The 16,085-nt window shown below is 38.1% G+C and overlaps 1 protein-coding gene across 21 annotated transcripts in view; it reads left to right on the top strand.

Moving 5' to 3' along the window:
* Positions 1 to 16,085, top strand: part of LRRFIP1 (LRR binding FLII interacting protein 1) — a 99,375-nt gene that overhangs the window by 67,748 nt on the left and 15,542 nt on the right. For 9 of the 21 annotated variants that reach the window (XM_071747045.1, XM_071747046.1, XM_071747037.1 and 6 more), the window contains 9 exons: positions 577 to 654; positions 6,940 to 6,972; positions 7,831 to 7,956; positions 9,351 to 9,422; positions 11,486 to 11,656; positions 12,480 to 12,572; positions 13,054 to 13,146; positions 14,266 to 14,358; positions 14,838 to 14,979. In XM_071747045.1, the coding sequence (XP_071603146.1) occupies positions 577 to 654; positions 6,940 to 6,972; positions 7,831 to 7,956; positions 9,351 to 9,422; positions 11,486 to 11,656; positions 12,480 to 12,572; positions 13,054 to 13,146; positions 14,266 to 14,358; positions 14,838 to 14,979 (901 nt within the window). Of the gene's footprint in view, positions 1 to 576; positions 655 to 6,939; positions 6,973 to 7,830; positions 7,957 to 9,350; positions 9,423 to 11,485; positions 11,657 to 12,479; positions 12,573 to 13,053; positions 13,147 to 14,265; positions 14,359 to 14,837; positions 14,980 to 15,869; positions 15,958 to 16,085 lie in introns of those variants that run through there. The other 12 variants (XM_071747047.1, XM_071747038.1, XM_071747028.1 and 9 more) reach the window with 8 other exon arrangements.

Below are 16,085 nucleotides of genomic sequence, written 5' to 3'. Positions count from 1 at the left end.
CAGCCCTTTCTGTTCTGCACCACTGCTTAGATGTTTGCCTTCAAGGACTAAAACACTTTCTTTGGCAGGAAATGATGACTGCAGGTGCTGGAAAAGCAGGTTGGATAAACAGTCTTTTGAGATGGGCTCTTTCAACTTCAGCCATCACATTGATTGGTGTTTCTTTCTTTGCCCTGTAGAGCATTTTACATGCTCACTATATTGGAAACATGGGGAAAAGGCTCACCAGAGAACTTGAGAGGTCTTGAAGAGTTAGGATCGAGTCTTTAGTTTTGAGACTAAAATTTGTTTTATTGTGACTGGTATGTTAAGATATGTAAATAAACCATTAGTGTTCTGTCATTTTAAGAATTGAATCAACACTCCATTCATTAACTGAAATTATTGCTTGCCTTAATTTTCAGATTAACATTAAAAGCTGTCTTTTCTTTGACATTCACTGCTATTTCTCTGTCCAGCTGCATGTCACCGTTTTTGTAGTTAACTCCAGATGTAAAGCTTTAAGCCCTCTCTCACTTCCCAACTCTAATGCTTTTCTCTTTTCTCTGTTTGCTGTTCTTGGTTTACCTGTGGCAGCCTTCTGAGTACAGCTCTTACCTTGGGTCAGGATCTCGGGCATCCTCCAGAGCCAGTTCTTCTCGGGCCAGTCCAGTGGTGAGCTCCTCTAGCTTTCTTTGTTCCTAAACTGTTTAATTCTGCTCTTCAAGGTCTCTTTTGTACAAAGAGGTCACTGTCTCTTCTGATGGTTTCTTCTGGTATTAATTGGACCTCCTGGGCAATGCTTAAGACAAATAATGGGTGAACTGAATGAGAAATTACAAAACCAAAGTAATTTCTAAGCAGATGCACACGTTTTACAATAGAAGTACATGTTGGACTCACCTGACAATGTTTAATTTTTTCTCAGTTAGGCATAAAGCACAATGGCAATGGTGCAGTGAAAAAGTCTGCATTTTTTGGTGCTAGAGCCAGATCTCCTTTGGTTATTAAAATCAGGAGACCCTAAACCTTACTTCAGCATTCAAGTAGTTTAGTTTCTCTCTATTCAGCAGTATTTTGTTGTGTTGCTGCAGGGCTATCCAGAGGCTGGATGTGGACATATTTGTTAGACTGCAGATGACCAGGCACTGCTGAGTGATTACCATGGTGAAGTGTTAGGATTACACAGACCCAGTGTGTTGGAGTTATTGGGAATTCCCCAGTAGTAACTGCAAGACTCAAATGCTAAAGGCTTTTCCAGCCCCTGTAACTATAATTGACAAGGAGCTTTCCCCCGATTTTTACAAATACAAAGTTTCTTTTTTTTTTTTAATTTTTTTTATTATTTTTTTTTTTCTTCTTCGTCTTCCCAATAGCATATTGCTGCTTTTTCTTTGTGACATTTTAAAGCTCTGAGTACCTTTCCTGACTACTTTCAGGCCAAGGCCTGATAGCGTGATGACAGTAGCAAAGAGCAGTAGAATGTTTTTCAGAGGAAATGTGAAGCTTGTAGTAAACAGGTCTGTAACAAAAATTAATCTTCCTTGTTCTCCTGGGACCTGTCATATTATCTCCTACATCCCCAAGATACAAAGTGACGAGGAAGGTGATTATTACACAGGTGCTTCCCTAGTCATAACATTCTGTGGCCTTTGTTGCTTTGCTGAGTAACTGAAACTTAAATGCTGGAGATGCTGCCCTAAGGAGTGATTAAAAAGGAGTACCTGGATAGGCAAAGAATTTGCCACAGAATGCAGCTCAGTGAGCTGTAACGTGAACACTGGGAATGTTCCTCTTCAGTAAACGCACACAGTCTGCACTGAAGGGTTCTTTGTGTCTGATGTCCCCCATCATACTGGTTCTCCCTTCAAATGTAGTGTGTGGGGGGGTTCACCATGGTCAGAACTGTGCACTGGGTCTGCATCACAGTGGTGAACACAGATGCCACCATCAACACAGGATTACTTTTTGTCATCAGGAAGGGAATAGGGGAGCCTTGTGATCATGGAGTGTCTCCTGAGTGAGAGAGAAAAATATACTGGCTGGAGCAAAAGAAAATGCAACTCCTAGAACAGAGCAATGTGCTCTGAAGTATTGGTGTTTCTTAGCTATAGGTGCAAAAACATTTTAAAATTACGATTTTAAAAAAAAAAAAATCTCATCAGTTTATGTGTGGTAGCTGGTGAGCTAGAAGTATTTTAGTTAATCCCTGAGTCCCTGAGGTATGTGCTTTTTGCAGTGGATATTTTACATTAGTAATACATTGTAAATAGCTTTGCAAAGTGAATTTCAAGTTTCCTTAAAGCAAAAAAATCAGAATAACCAGAGATTCCATTGAAGTTCTGTAAGTGCAAGAATTGGGTACCCATACATTGATGTTTCTTTTCATTATGTGGTTTTTATATACAGTCTGAGTCATTTCAGTAATTTGCTTATGCTAATTACAAACTGCAGCTTGCCCCTCCTGGGAAATACAAGGTGTTTTTTGTCTTTGAATTCTCTGTTTATATTTTAGACTGTTTGTAATGCAAGGGGCTGGAGATGGTTTACTGTGTCAGCACTGACACTGGAGAGATGCCAAGCTGAATCTACTCTGCAAGGAGACAACAGGCCCTACATACACAATAGTATTTCTCTGAAGACAAAATAATGGAAGAGGGGATGCTTGGCTCCTCTGCAGAGAGAATCTTTCCTATTAACTTTGTCTTAATAGACAGAGTTAATTAAGACTCTCTTAATCTTGTGATGTCTCAGTCAGTGGGCACAAGTAGCTATTGTATAGCCTAACGAGGCAGGCTGATACCAACAGCACTGTGATCCTACCAAGTGCAAGACTGAAAATGCAGTTGCCTCTTAGCTGTCCTAAGGTTGCACATTAATTAATGAACAGTTGTGGATAGCTTTTTTTCATTTGAAGGAGCTTATCATGTTCTCACCAGAAATAAAATTAAGGCAATCAGACGTAATTTTCATGGAAGCACTTACCAGCATGCTCAAGCTTTGCCTTCTCTTATCTACACTCAAGAGATTTACAGTACTTTTGTATCCTGCCCAGCTGCTGGAAGTCTGAGTGTGCTTTTGGCCCCTCTAGAGTGAGGATTTGCTGCAATGCTAACTTGCATTTCAGAGATCAATAAGTTTGTTTAAGCAATGACGTTTGGCATAACGCTCATTCCTGAGCAATGATACTTCTGACAAATCCACTTTAGACCTGCCAAAGTTCAGTAGAGATTTCCCTCTGCTGACTTCTAAAGGCTTATTGCTAATTGCTAGTTTTAAGGTGGCTCTCACTGGAAAAACACCCAGGAACCCTCTGTGTTACTTCCTGCCCCAGTCCAGCTGATCCAACTGTTAAGATTGTAGGAGGGGTTACATTGACTGCAGTACTTTTTCTTAATTCCAGATTTTGTAGGGACCATCCTGTGTTCAGCACTACTTATTGCAAGAATTTTTCTTACCTGTGGGTCATATTTCCATTTCAAATTCTACTGTACTACTTTAAGAGCAGGAAATTACGTTAATATGATTTGTCACCCAAAAAGCCCCTTGCTTTTATGAGGAAGTGGAAGTGCAAGACCTTAGGTGGAGCTGGGCAGTGACAGCCAGGCACTAAACACACTGAAGCTGTTTTTGTACCTGAGGTTTGTATGTGGTGCTACCCAACTGCAAGCACTTCATCTTCCTCTCTAAGCAGACTGGGAAGCTTCAAATTGTTCCTTAGTCCTGATTCCTCCATCAGTTTAAAGATCTGGATAATTTTTTCTCTTTACTTGCAGCTGGGGTGTACTGTTTAACTACTTCAGAGTCTGTGGCCTTTTCAGTAGGTGCCTGAGAATCATCTTGTTGGATGTGCTGCTGTAGTGCTGCAGGGGCTCTTTTTTGTCCTGAACACTCACCAGTGGCAGAGAACTTCAAGAGTTAACCTGCTAGCTCACTGCAGAGGAGAGAGAAATAATTTTTCAAACAATATACTAAAATGTTTTACTATCTATAGAATATAGTCAATATATTAATGTAGTAAGATGATTTTGCTTCTGTTAAGTCTCCATATGTGGTAAGCCTGACATTTTTGTAACATGATTCTGGATTTATTCCAAAATCACTTGTCAGAAGAAGCTGAACTCTGATCCCACTGTACTTGCTTTGCAGAGAGCAACCTGTTCTCCTTGCCCAGACACAGATGTCTGTGCTGGAGTTCCTTGGAAAATGACTTCTTTTTCCTGCTTTTTTAATGCACTCAAATACAAATAGCCCAAATTGTTGGTGAAGGGGAAGGTAATGTGTGATTAGAGACAGACCATGTGGAAACCTAAAATGGCACAAAGTTGTAGAAATCAAAGGTTTAGTATGATTAGGAGAATTCCTCTTTAGATCTCCTTTTCTAGCAAGTGTTCTGTTAGTCCTTTTATTTGCACATATATTTGTAAGAAAGTCTATGCTGATAACAGTACTGTGAAGGTGAAGAGGTGAGTTTCAGTCTGTTTAATCATTCTGTTATTCTTTATTGAATGATAATACCAAAGATGAGTGTTTTGGGCAAGACTTTTGTGCTGCTTCAAAGAAAAATAAACATTTTTTTTCCCGACCTTTCTCTGATTTCTCACTGTATCAAATGCTAGAGGCTTTGTTGGGACTGGAAGAAGGCTGAAAACCTGGAGTTCCCTCTGGTGGCTGACTGCTGTTGGAAAGCACGATACATCCTTTTAAAGGAATGATAATATCAATCTATCAATCCAAAGACAAGCAGAATGAAAACTATGTAACATTCATCTAAAATAGGCTTCTGTCTTTGTTACACTCTTCACATCTTTTGATGTTAGCACTGCCACCTAACCATAAAATTATATGCCTCTGACTTTTTGCTTAAAACAGCGTTGTGTAGCAGGAGGCATCTTTGTAATGAAAGGGTACTGTATTAGAATGAGGATTTTCTCTAAAGAGATTAAATTATTAGAATTTAATACTGAAAAAAATTACAATTGTAGTCAATGTCAGGGCCCCAAATGGATGTGGTTATGAGAGCATCACAAGGGGAAATGAAATCTCCTGTATTTTTGTTCTTTAAACCACACCCCAATTTTAGAAGTTTCTTAATAGCTTTAGTTATTAGAGATTATGCTGCCTCAGAGAATTATTAAAGATTGTTATGCAATGAATGTATACCAATCTCCACAGGTGTTCTTAGGACTGCACCAAGTAGAAATGCCCACTGTGTGCATCTCTCACCACATTGTCTTTAACTTTTCCCCCCTTGTAAGCAGCTTTTGACTCGTGATGCATCAGTAAAACACTACAAAGATTTGCTCCCTCCTTTATCGTATTAAAAACTGAGGCTGTACATTTTTATCAGAAGAACTGTGTAAATGGCTTGGGCAAAGTAATATTTTCAGTTGTGCCCTGAACCTGTAAGGTAGACTTTGCAAAAGGCTTCACATAAATTTCTGGAAATAGATTTGGATGAGGGTGAGTATACACTAATCTTTGGTAATATACCAGAATACACACTGGCACAACTGTCTTAATAAACAACACCGCACTGTGTGGCTGTGCTAGAATGTTAAATCTGTCACTTGGAGCTGTCTGGCATGAAAATAACAGGCTGTTTGCAAGAGTCAGTCTGTCTTGTTTAGTGGGTCTGAACTGAAGTATCTGCCTTCATTAGTGACCTCTTGTTGCACGCAAAATTAGAAATTCAGTCCTTTTAAAACTTAGTTCCATTTTAGATGGTGATACCTATAAAAAGATTCTGATGTGAAATGCCACCCCTCACCCCTCAATAGCAAAGTGAATAATGATGAAACACTTGAGTTTAAATTTCTGCTCCTGGGAACTGGGTGGTTCAGCACAGGATGAAGTTGTCAGGATAGTTTCCATCACAAGAAAAAAATCTGCCCAGGTTGTATGTAGGTTTTGCTCTGTAACTTTCTCTTAAACATTTATGCTGCCTGTATCTGTGGTAATTTTCTAAACTGCCAAAAGCTACTTTGGCTGTTTTTTCTCTTCTAGACTAGTTTTAGTGCAAGATCTCTCTTCTGAATTAGTAAATTCCAGTGAAGTACTGAAACAATAAAAGAGCTGTTTATTTAGACCTTGAACTGGTCCGTGATACTTAGCTTGAGCATTAGTTTTTGAAGTCCCAGTCTTGGATCTTTGCTTGTAGTCACAGTCATTTTTTGTCATCAATGGAGAATACTTAGGTTTTTAACTTGATTTGGTGGGGGCTAGGGGGCTTTTTTCTGTTTGGTTGGTTTTTTCCTTGTTTTTTTTTTTTTTCTGGGGTTTTTTTTTCTGTTTGTTTGTTTGTTTTTTGTTTTTTTTTTTTTTTAATGTGTGTGTGCGGTTGGGTTCTGTTTGTTTTTTCTCCCATTCTTCTTTCCAGAGTGGTGCAGATACAGTACAGTTCTTCAAGTCTAACTTACTACCTTTCTTTTTGGAATGGGAGAGGATGTGCTGGCAGGCTTCTGAGGTAGTCTTTTTTCTAGTTAGGGTCCCTAAAAAATGAAACTTCAAGAAACTCTCTTGGTCTGGAAATCTGTTGATCTTTCAGTCAAAAGCAATAACATCTCTACTTAAAGTAAATTGCTATTTCAGTTTCATTTGGGGCATATTTTTCTGTTGTTCCAAAGTAAATAGGAGTAGTTGTGTGTCAGCACAGCAGTTGTATACTGTTGGGTTTGTGTCCAGAGAATGACATCGGGGGCTTTTAAGTTCACACCCATGTAGTTCTTTGTATTTTTACATTGATGACTCAGATGAAACACCATCTTCATACTTGAAACACAGGGTTGTAGAATATGGAAAAAAAGTATTCTTCTTTCTTATTTAGTAGACTAAATAGTTTTTATCAATATATTCCACTTCATTTCATACTGCTGAGAAATTTGAGGTGTGCCGTGACATATTCCTGCCTTCACTTGTCCTTTACTGTATAATAGTTCCTTCTAAATTTTTGTTTTACAGATTGAGGAAAGGCCAGAAAAAGACTTTGAGAAGGTAAGAAGGGTTGTCTGAATTATTCTGCCAATAGCACTTCTTTCACACTCTGGTAGGTGAAACTCACAATGAGTGTACACAGATCTTCTCGAAAATCCAACATGGGGCAAAACTTTTGCCCCATTATTTGACCCATCTACTGCTATATTTAAGACAAACTTTGAAGCCTTTGTGATTTGTTATTCAGAGGTTAAGTAGATTACCTTCAGTAACAGTTTGCTGAAATTACTTTAGGCTAAGCCATGAGAATACTGGTTTTGTTTATTAAATTTTATTGTATTACATGAAAGTAAATAAATAATATCTAAGAAGAGGCAGATACTGCAGCAGGGAGAAATTGGCTTAATACAGAACCTCCAGGCCACTAATGCAGTTAATGTGGCTACTGCTACAGAATAGATAAATATCTATGAAAAGAGAGGAGGTTGAGGCCCAGTCAAATGCATCTGCAAGATGTATTATCACAAGTTTGAAAAAATCTGGCAAGATAACATTAGCCCCTAAAGATCTTACTAATTCAGAATTAATATTTAGAAGCTAAACCATGCAAGTTCCTATTTCAGTAGTGTTTAAATACATCTGATCAGCCTTTTCTCATTAGTTGCCCTTATTAAATCTTGATATTTTAATTTTTTACTTAGAAAGTTATATTATAATCAAATTTGCATAATTTGGAAGTGCAAGGGTTGGTGTAACACATGTATTTCAAAAAAAACCTAAAGCCGAACAACAAAAACAAATAATAAGAAAAAACCAACATAAGTCAAATTTTTCATTTCACATCCCAAAAAGCTAAACTACAAACCCACAATGTAACTAGAAAAAAATATAATAGTTGTTAACTCTGTGTGATTGTAGGGAGCACGTAGTATTTCCAGTTTATCAGCAGCTACCTTAGCCTCTCTGGGAGGGACTTCTTCACGAAGAGGCAGTGGGGATACATCCATCTCAGCTGATACAGAAGCATCTATTAGAGAAATTAAGGTAAGAAATACTTGAAACAAGCATAAATGCTTAGGAATCTGTCTCTTAAATGTGGATCTTTTCATCAGAATGTTCTTATGCCTCGCATTTGATAAGTTAATAAACAATAGGTTTGCTTTAAAGTAGTGCTGTTATTCCCATTACGTACGATAGAGACTGGCAGTCAGAATTGGAATGGGCAGGCTAATACCAACTCTGACTCTCTCCTGCATTATTATATAGAATAATATATCTGAAGGACATTATTAAATATGCCTTAAAGCTTCTAAACCCCCTTCCAAAAAAACAAACCCAAAAAACCCCTAAAAAACAAACAAAAAAAACTCCCTGTCTTGTATCCCCCTTTTGGCGGTTCCGATAAAGTGAATTGTGCTGTGTGAATGAAAAGTGAATATTTTTATTAGAGAGCTGCTGCTGGAAAGCTGGTGTGTAATGCAGGAGTTTTGGGTCAAGTCCTCCAGTATATGACAACACATCAAACCAATTAGAATACACACATCTCATCCTAACCTAATGACATGGGAAAGGGGCACTATAGAGCATTTTGAGGACTGAAGTAATACCAGAAGCTCTGCAGTTACTGCATGTTAATTTGGGGAGAGGACTGTATTTTGTAATCTAATTCATGATTCCATTAAGTTAGACACATCTGAGCAGCAAAACCCCATGCAACTCAGTGTTTGTGAAAGTGAGTGCTGCTCTGGGTAGTCCATAGCCAAACTGCTTTTTTTTGGTTTTGTGCTCAATTCTGAAGACTATTTTAAAATAGGGAATCTGAATTCTGTTAACTTGCATGCATATGACTTACAACTCCTCTGAAATGACAGCCAATGAATACATCTGGAATTTGCATTAAGACCTCAGATACAAGTGGATCTGTCCCAGTTTCAGCACTATTAATGAGATGAAAGATATCTGTGTACTGGTGACCAAGGACAGAAGATAGACACTGAAAAAGGACTGTGGTTAAATAAAGTGTGACTATGCTTTTTTTACAGTCACTTGTATATCTCTAGTAGAGCCTGTCTTTTGCCTGCTTTGGCAGCACTTAACTCCTAATACCAGAATATTTCAAAGAGGGTGATAATCAGCCAAAGGGACAGAGAGGGGCTGTGTGGCTGGGACACATAATTTTTGGAGGCTTTGAAACTAGATCTCTGTCATGTCCTTAGTATTGAAGATTTGCTTTTTGCAGTCAAGAAGAGCAGAATTTAGCATAAACTTCTAACCCAGAAATTTCATTGTCTAGCAACACTTCAGGCTAGGATCAGATGGCTTAACCTGTGTGGTAGAAATATTTAAATAAGAGCTTTGGATACCTGCTTTTCCCTATCCCTGTGCTTCTGCCCGTTACTATCAGTGGCATCATTCACCTTTCTCACCATTTCCCTCAGGATATCTATGAGTTAAAGGACCAGATTCAAGATGTAGAAGGCAAATACATGCAGGGACTGAAAGAAATTAAGGTACTGGTTTACTGCAGCCTGGGAGTGTGATCATTAACACCAACTAAACATCCTAAGCCAGCGTGAGATCTAGAACTGACCTTGCATGCTTGCTTCTGGGAGGGACTGTAAATTGTGTTGAAAAGCATTTCCTTACCTGGGAAAGTATCTCTTCTGACCTTGATTGGTTACTATTGCATGCTGTCTTTGCTGTTTTGAGAAGGTAATCTTCTTGCTAGCAAATTTAAATTATTAGGTTTTTTTCATAGTTTCCTAATCCAGGAAGCCTCACAATATCTGAAGATGAACTGAAACCCATGCCCTACAGCGTTATGAAAAACTGGAGCTTAAAAACTTGTATTTTTTTGTATTTATAAGGTCCAGCATGCCTTTGGAAAGTTGTGCATGTGAGGTGGTGACTGTTGTTTTGGTTCTATATTTAGATTACAGAAGACACCCAAACAATTCTTGTAACAAACCTTCATGTAACAAACCTGTTAAGTGAAAAACACTCACGCCAGCTGGCACAGAGAAAGCAACACCAGCTGTGTTTTTTGGAAAAGGCAATCTTGCAAATATATATGTAGGCATATATATATGCAAATATATATTTAGGCATATCCAGGCATACAGTGCAATTTTTATCAGCATTAATTGCTGACTGTGTCATCAGATCAGTGCTGTGACAGGTGAAGATGCTGCCATCTTAAGTGAGTCCTCAGTGGAAAAAGAGGACTCTTACCCTTTTTCAAACTTGTTTGTTTCCTTGATCACTATGTAGCAAAATGACTAAAAATACAGGTAATTTGTCAGGTTATGTCCTTTCAACTGCCTTTTGTGGTGATTGGTACCTAAGCTTGCTTGATGCTGAGAAAACAAAAGGTATCTTGCTGAAGGAGTGGAGCAGCAGCTACCCTAACATTTTATGTGCATATACTTCCTTCCCAGCTAATTTCTGAGGTTCAGTCTTAACACTATTTCCAAACCTTGGCTGGCTTCCTTTGCTTGGTATTTCTTATGCTTGGATTGAAAAGTGTACCAAACAACTGTTTTTGTTTGGAACTGTATGAATTCATATCCTTGAAGACAAATTCTGACTTGTCAGTAGAGATGTAATAGCATGATTCAAACTTACTTTTGTGATCATCTCACAACTACCATCTGTTGACTGAATGAAAAGGGAAGTAAAAGAAACTTACCTCTGGTTTAGATGTAACTATTAAAATCACCTAGGGTCTGAGATAAATTGCTTGAACCGTAAAATAAAATGTTGAAATCAGTATCCTCCTTGTTTGCATATTTGCACTGTTTTGTTTGTGTAACTTTTTTATTTCTCTATTAAAATCAAATACTGCAAAGTTTGACTGAACAACATAGAAAATTATCCTGATTTTTCATCTGTCAACATCTGTCATTAATAAACACCTCAGTGTGTTATATTCAGGTCAAGTTGATAGGACAGGTTTACAGCACCATGGGAATTGTCTTACTGAGTAATTTGTAAAGAAAGGGGTGAGATGCAGGAAACATAATGAAAAATGACACATCAGGTCAAAAAAGCCATAGCATTTTTATGGCAAATTCTAATTCCTGAGTCAGTATATTTAGTAGTTCCCATCCTGCAAGGATCCCTGAAATTTGTGTGAAGTGGCTGTCAAACAGCCTTAATTTAAGACCTAAGGTTATCTAAAATGATCTTAATTCAAGGCCAGTTTACCTTTAAAAAAAAAAAAAATTGAAGTTGTAATCTTCAGCAGCTGCTTTGAGCTGCCAATGTGCAGAGGGGGGGAAGGGAGAAGGAAGAAAACTGACAAGGCAGAAGCTCAAGCAGCAGAGAACAGGAAACATTTTAGCCTGGAGGTAAGGCACCTTGCTTTGTAAACAGACATCTGGTGGGAACACGGTGTGTGTGGGGTTTATCCTCACCTGGGAACAGTTGGTAGGTTTCTATAGTACATGATTAGCACTGGTTTCCAATAGAAGTACTCAGCATGTTTGTGGTTTAGTAATTTTCTTGCTGAAGGTCTTGGTTGGCAAAGTGTCCTTTATATCTGACTCTGACTGTGGCTGCTACTTCTTTGCAGGACTCTCTAGCAGAAGTTGAAGAGAAATACAAAAAGGCTATGGTGTCAAATGCTCAACTAGACAATGAAAAAACAAATTTCATGTACCAAGTGGATACCCTGAAGGATGCACTCTTAGAGTTAGAAGAACAACTAGCAGAATCCAGGCGACAATATGAAGAAAAAAGTAAAGTGTGTATATAGCTGTGGCATTTTATTTCACAGGGAAAAATTGGGAGGGATGCAGAGATCTTTAGGCAGAGGCACCCAAATTACAAATAAGATACTGCTGTAGTTACTTGTGGTTGTGATCATACAAATGGGAATCTTCCAAAAGTTTTGATCTTGTAAAGCAATTTTTGAAGAAGAAATTTTCTATTTGGCAAAGATATAGTGATATTATCACATGTCCTTTATATGCCATCTTTAAAGGTAATTCAGAGGGTTTATTCATAGTGACTTTTGGAGCATTTCCTGTGGGAGAGCTGTACAATGTATTATAGTCAAGGGAGATACTTGGTTGAGAGGTCAATTTTCACGTTGTTTCAGCACCTGACAGCTAGTGAGTTGGTATTAAATAATGAAGTTGTGGCTTGTGTTAGCTTTTCAGAACTGGTCTTTCAGCTTAGGGTAGTTGACTATAGTTCCTGGAAGATATGGTATGGGATTTTTGAAGTCTGCAATGTATATTTAACTCTCTGTGGGAAGAGTGGGTTAAATTCCCATCTATTGACCTGTGAAGTCTGTAGGACTTGAGTGTAAAAGCTGTTCACTGCCAGTCTGCTGCTCAGTTTAAAAAAATGGTTAAATTATGCCTGTCACTTCTAAATTTTATGGAGTAATAGCGTTCTTTTGGAAAGTGACAAGACAAAAATTATACTCTTAAGGGACTGTGATTAGAAGAATTTTCAAGAATTGCATTGCAGTAAGCATCTTCTTTGTGGTTGGGCTTATTCTGTACAGGGGATGTTACTGTTGATCAAGAAAAGTGTCACAAATATTTCTTTATTCATAGGAATTTGAGAGGGAGAAGCATGCTCATAGCATATTGCAGTTTCAGTATATGGAAATCAAAGAGGCTCTGAAGCAAAGAGAAGAAATGCTTGCAGTAAGTAACTTTTTTAATGGCTTCTTTTATTGGTATGTTTTCAATTAGCAGTGGGACTGCAGAAAGTGAGCCAGACAGAATTTTATTCTCTACTCAAGTTTCTCATCTGAAGAAATACCAGTGTTTCAGGCCAAAGAGGTTCAGAAATATTACTTTCTGAAGTATTATCTGAAGCTGGGCCTCTTTTTGCATTGTTCACAATACAAAATAAGCTGTGTTTCAGAGAGCTGCTTGTGGAGATGCAGAGGGAACTGATGGAACTGTCTAACTTTGTTTTGTCCTCTCATTAAGTAAGATTAAGTAAGAGAGTAAGATTGCCATCAGGGGTGTAGGTCTAGTTAAAATGTCAGAAACTGTACATGTGGATACTCCTTTACTTCAGCACCTGACTTTTTTCAGTCTTTTGCATCACTTCAGTCTTAACATTCTTTGTTAACCTGTTACCTGCATCCTCTCTTCTTGTTTTGCTCCTGTCTCTCAGGAAATCCAGCGGCTGCAACAGAAACAGCAGAGCTATGTCAGGGAAATTTCTGATCTTCAGGAGACAATAGAGTGGAAAGACAAAAAAATAGGGGTAGGACTGTCAACTCCTGAAATGTGTTTAGAGTGGCACTGTCATTCTCCAGCTGATGCTGCTTTTGCAAAACCTCATGTATAAAATCCCCCTAGTCACTTTGCTTGGTCTGGCTGCCTTACTATATTAGTAGTGAGCTAGCAAATAGACTTTGTCTTTGGCCAGTATCATAAAATCCAGAAAAAACTTAGCAGCTGGTCTGATTCGAAAGCCTTAGGTAATTTATTTGCTGTGGTGTACCATTTGTATTTGCCATATTGAGAAAGGAAGTACTATTTATAATGCAATTCCATCAGCACTGAATTTTTGCTTAGTCAGATTTGATCTGCAGATTGAGCAGAAACTGGAGTGTGATACACAAGCAAAAGAGCTATTTGTGGGCTCTTGGGATGAAAGTCTTTAATTCTCCTTTGCTTTTAATCCCTCTGCACCACCCTCTATCTAAGACAAGTGGAAACTCACTCTTAAATAAAAGCATGACTTTCCTTTTTAATGATGAGCATTGAAAGATTTTGTGGATATAGAGAAAGTAATGCAGCAGTTTCTCTGTGGCTGTGATGCCCAGTAACTTGCAGTAATTTGAAACTCAGAACTTTCTGATTTTACTTACTGTTCTATTTGTGTATTATACAGAAATACCAGGGGGGCTGAGTAGCAAAATATGCATCTGCACATGGTACATCCCAGTTTAAAGATGATTTATTGGCAGTTTTCAAATTAATTGAAACGTACTGCACCCGTTATGTAACCCATGGAATAAGAACATTATTAAAACATGCTGGGCCTGCTTCCATGCCATTCTGTTAACAGATAGGAATCTAACCATATCTTCAGTGTACATTTTGAAGTAATATGGATATGAATTAATTTGCCTAGTAGATATGAAAGAAAATGAATCCTCATTTGAAGGATCCCTAATGAAGGGTTGGGCTCTGAATAGCTTTAGTAACAATCCTGGTTATCAAATATGTGTATTTCTTGAAGTTTTCCTGTGATGCTGTGAATCTCTTGAGTACCTTAAATCTGCTCATTCTTGTTTACACTTGCTTTTCATGGTCTTTACTTGTCTGTCTTCCTTTCTTTACATCTCCTTGCCCTCTGTCTGTGCTGGGAACGCAGGCATTAGAGAGGCAGAAAGATTTCTTTGATTCCATAAAGAGTGAGCGGGATGACCTTAGAGATGAAGTGGTTGTGCTGAAGGAGCAACTGAAGGTATGAATGAAAGAAACCCATGTTCAGCTGCTGACTTTCTCCTCCTGGACATTTTTGCAGAAAATTTTATTCTAGCTTTGTAGAAAGAACTCAATTTTCATGTTGCCTGCACGTTGCCATTTCTGGAATTTTCTGTATAAAGTCCTTCCTCCTAATATTGACAGTGAGCTCTTAGTATTGACTTAGTATTAGGTAGCTGCTTTTTTAGGAGACACTTCTCTGAAGAACATTTTATGCAGCAGATTTATTTTTTGTTTCGGTTTGGGTTTGTTTTTTTTTTAAAAAAAGGCTGAGGTCACATGCTATCATAATGGCTAAGTTGAGAACTTGTAATATTCTGTGCTCTTTTCTGACTTCAGCCATTTTTAATGAAATGACTGAAGTGACTGCATATTCAGAATGTCAGGGACAAGAACACAGAACCTGTCCTCCCCTTTCTGAGCAGCAGGCTCTAAAGCATTTCTTTTCCTTCTCCACAGAAACATGGGATAATCCCAGACTCTGGCATAGCCACCAACGGGGAGACATCAGACATTCTTAGTAATGAAGGACATACGGATCCTTCCAAAAATGTTCCAGGCACAACTTGGACTTTAGAGACAGGAAGGGATGGGATGCTAGGTAAGTGCTATATATTTTTTCACATCCTTCTGTCTGTCTGTCCATTCATTCAACTTTGCTTGGAGTTTAGGCATTTGTTAGCAAGACATTTAACACATCACGCAGCATGCTCTTTGTTGAATTACTTCCTGTGCCTTTTTCTGCTTAATTTTTGTTAGCACTTCAAGTATGTCCTGCAGTTTCCTGAACAGGGAGACTTCATTTCCCATTCAAGGTGACAAAGGATGAGAACACAAGTATTACATTAAAGATAAGCAGCAATCATTCAGATTACTGTCTAAACACATTTTGAAAATTGTCACAGAATGATCCTACTGTTGGTCAATATTTTTCAGCACATACCTTAAACAGTCAGAAAAAAAAAGCATTTTAATTTCTTATAAAGAACTTGTCTTTTGGTTCATTTATAGAGAACTCTGTCTGATGCACAACAGTGCTAGGCACTGTTAAAACACAGAGATGTATGAATTCATTATTCCTGGTTACCTAGTACTGTTAATCAGTTCATATTAACACTACAACATTTTTACTTGCTAGAACACGATTAACACTGTTAATTTCAAAGAAGAGAACTCAGATGCATAGCATTTGGAAGGAGAAATCTGGTTGGCAGAAATTCTTCTTAGGCTATTATAATGAACAGCCTCTCAGAGAACTGTAACACTAGTGGAAGGAAAAGAAATAGATTTTTCTGTTTGGTTTTGATCTATATGAACATACAAATAGCAGCAGACAGCCAACTGGTGCAAGTGCAAGCTATCTTGCTTTTAGCTGTTGGCTTTTTCCTCACTCAGTTTTTGTGTGGAAACAGTATGGAACACCACAACCCAGGTAAGGGTGTACTTTTAAATATAACATATTTTTTACCTCTCCTTATTCTCCTTATTGAGGTTTCTTTGGAAATAGGTACAACATAGACCCAAATGTTAACTGCTGAAACCACAAACGTTGTTGTTCTAATACTTGTTGCTTCTAAATGTAAGTTGAAGAAAAACTGTTACAGAACACCCCCAAACCCACCAAAGTCCCCATCCCTTGGGGGGATGAAGTGGCTGTAATGGGCACAACGTGCTTGAGCTTTGGTCTATGTTGGTAATGTTGAACAG

Source organism: Heliangelus exortis, chromosome 6, assembly GCF_036169615.1.
Source record: "Heliangelus exortis chromosome 6, bHelExo1.hap1, whole genome shotgun sequence".
Lineage (NCBI taxonomy): Eukaryota > Metazoa > Chordata > Aves > Apodiformes > Trochilidae > Heliangelus > Heliangelus exortis.
Note: the sequence above shows the minus strand (reverse complement) of the source record. Positions and strands in the feature narration are given on the sequence as shown.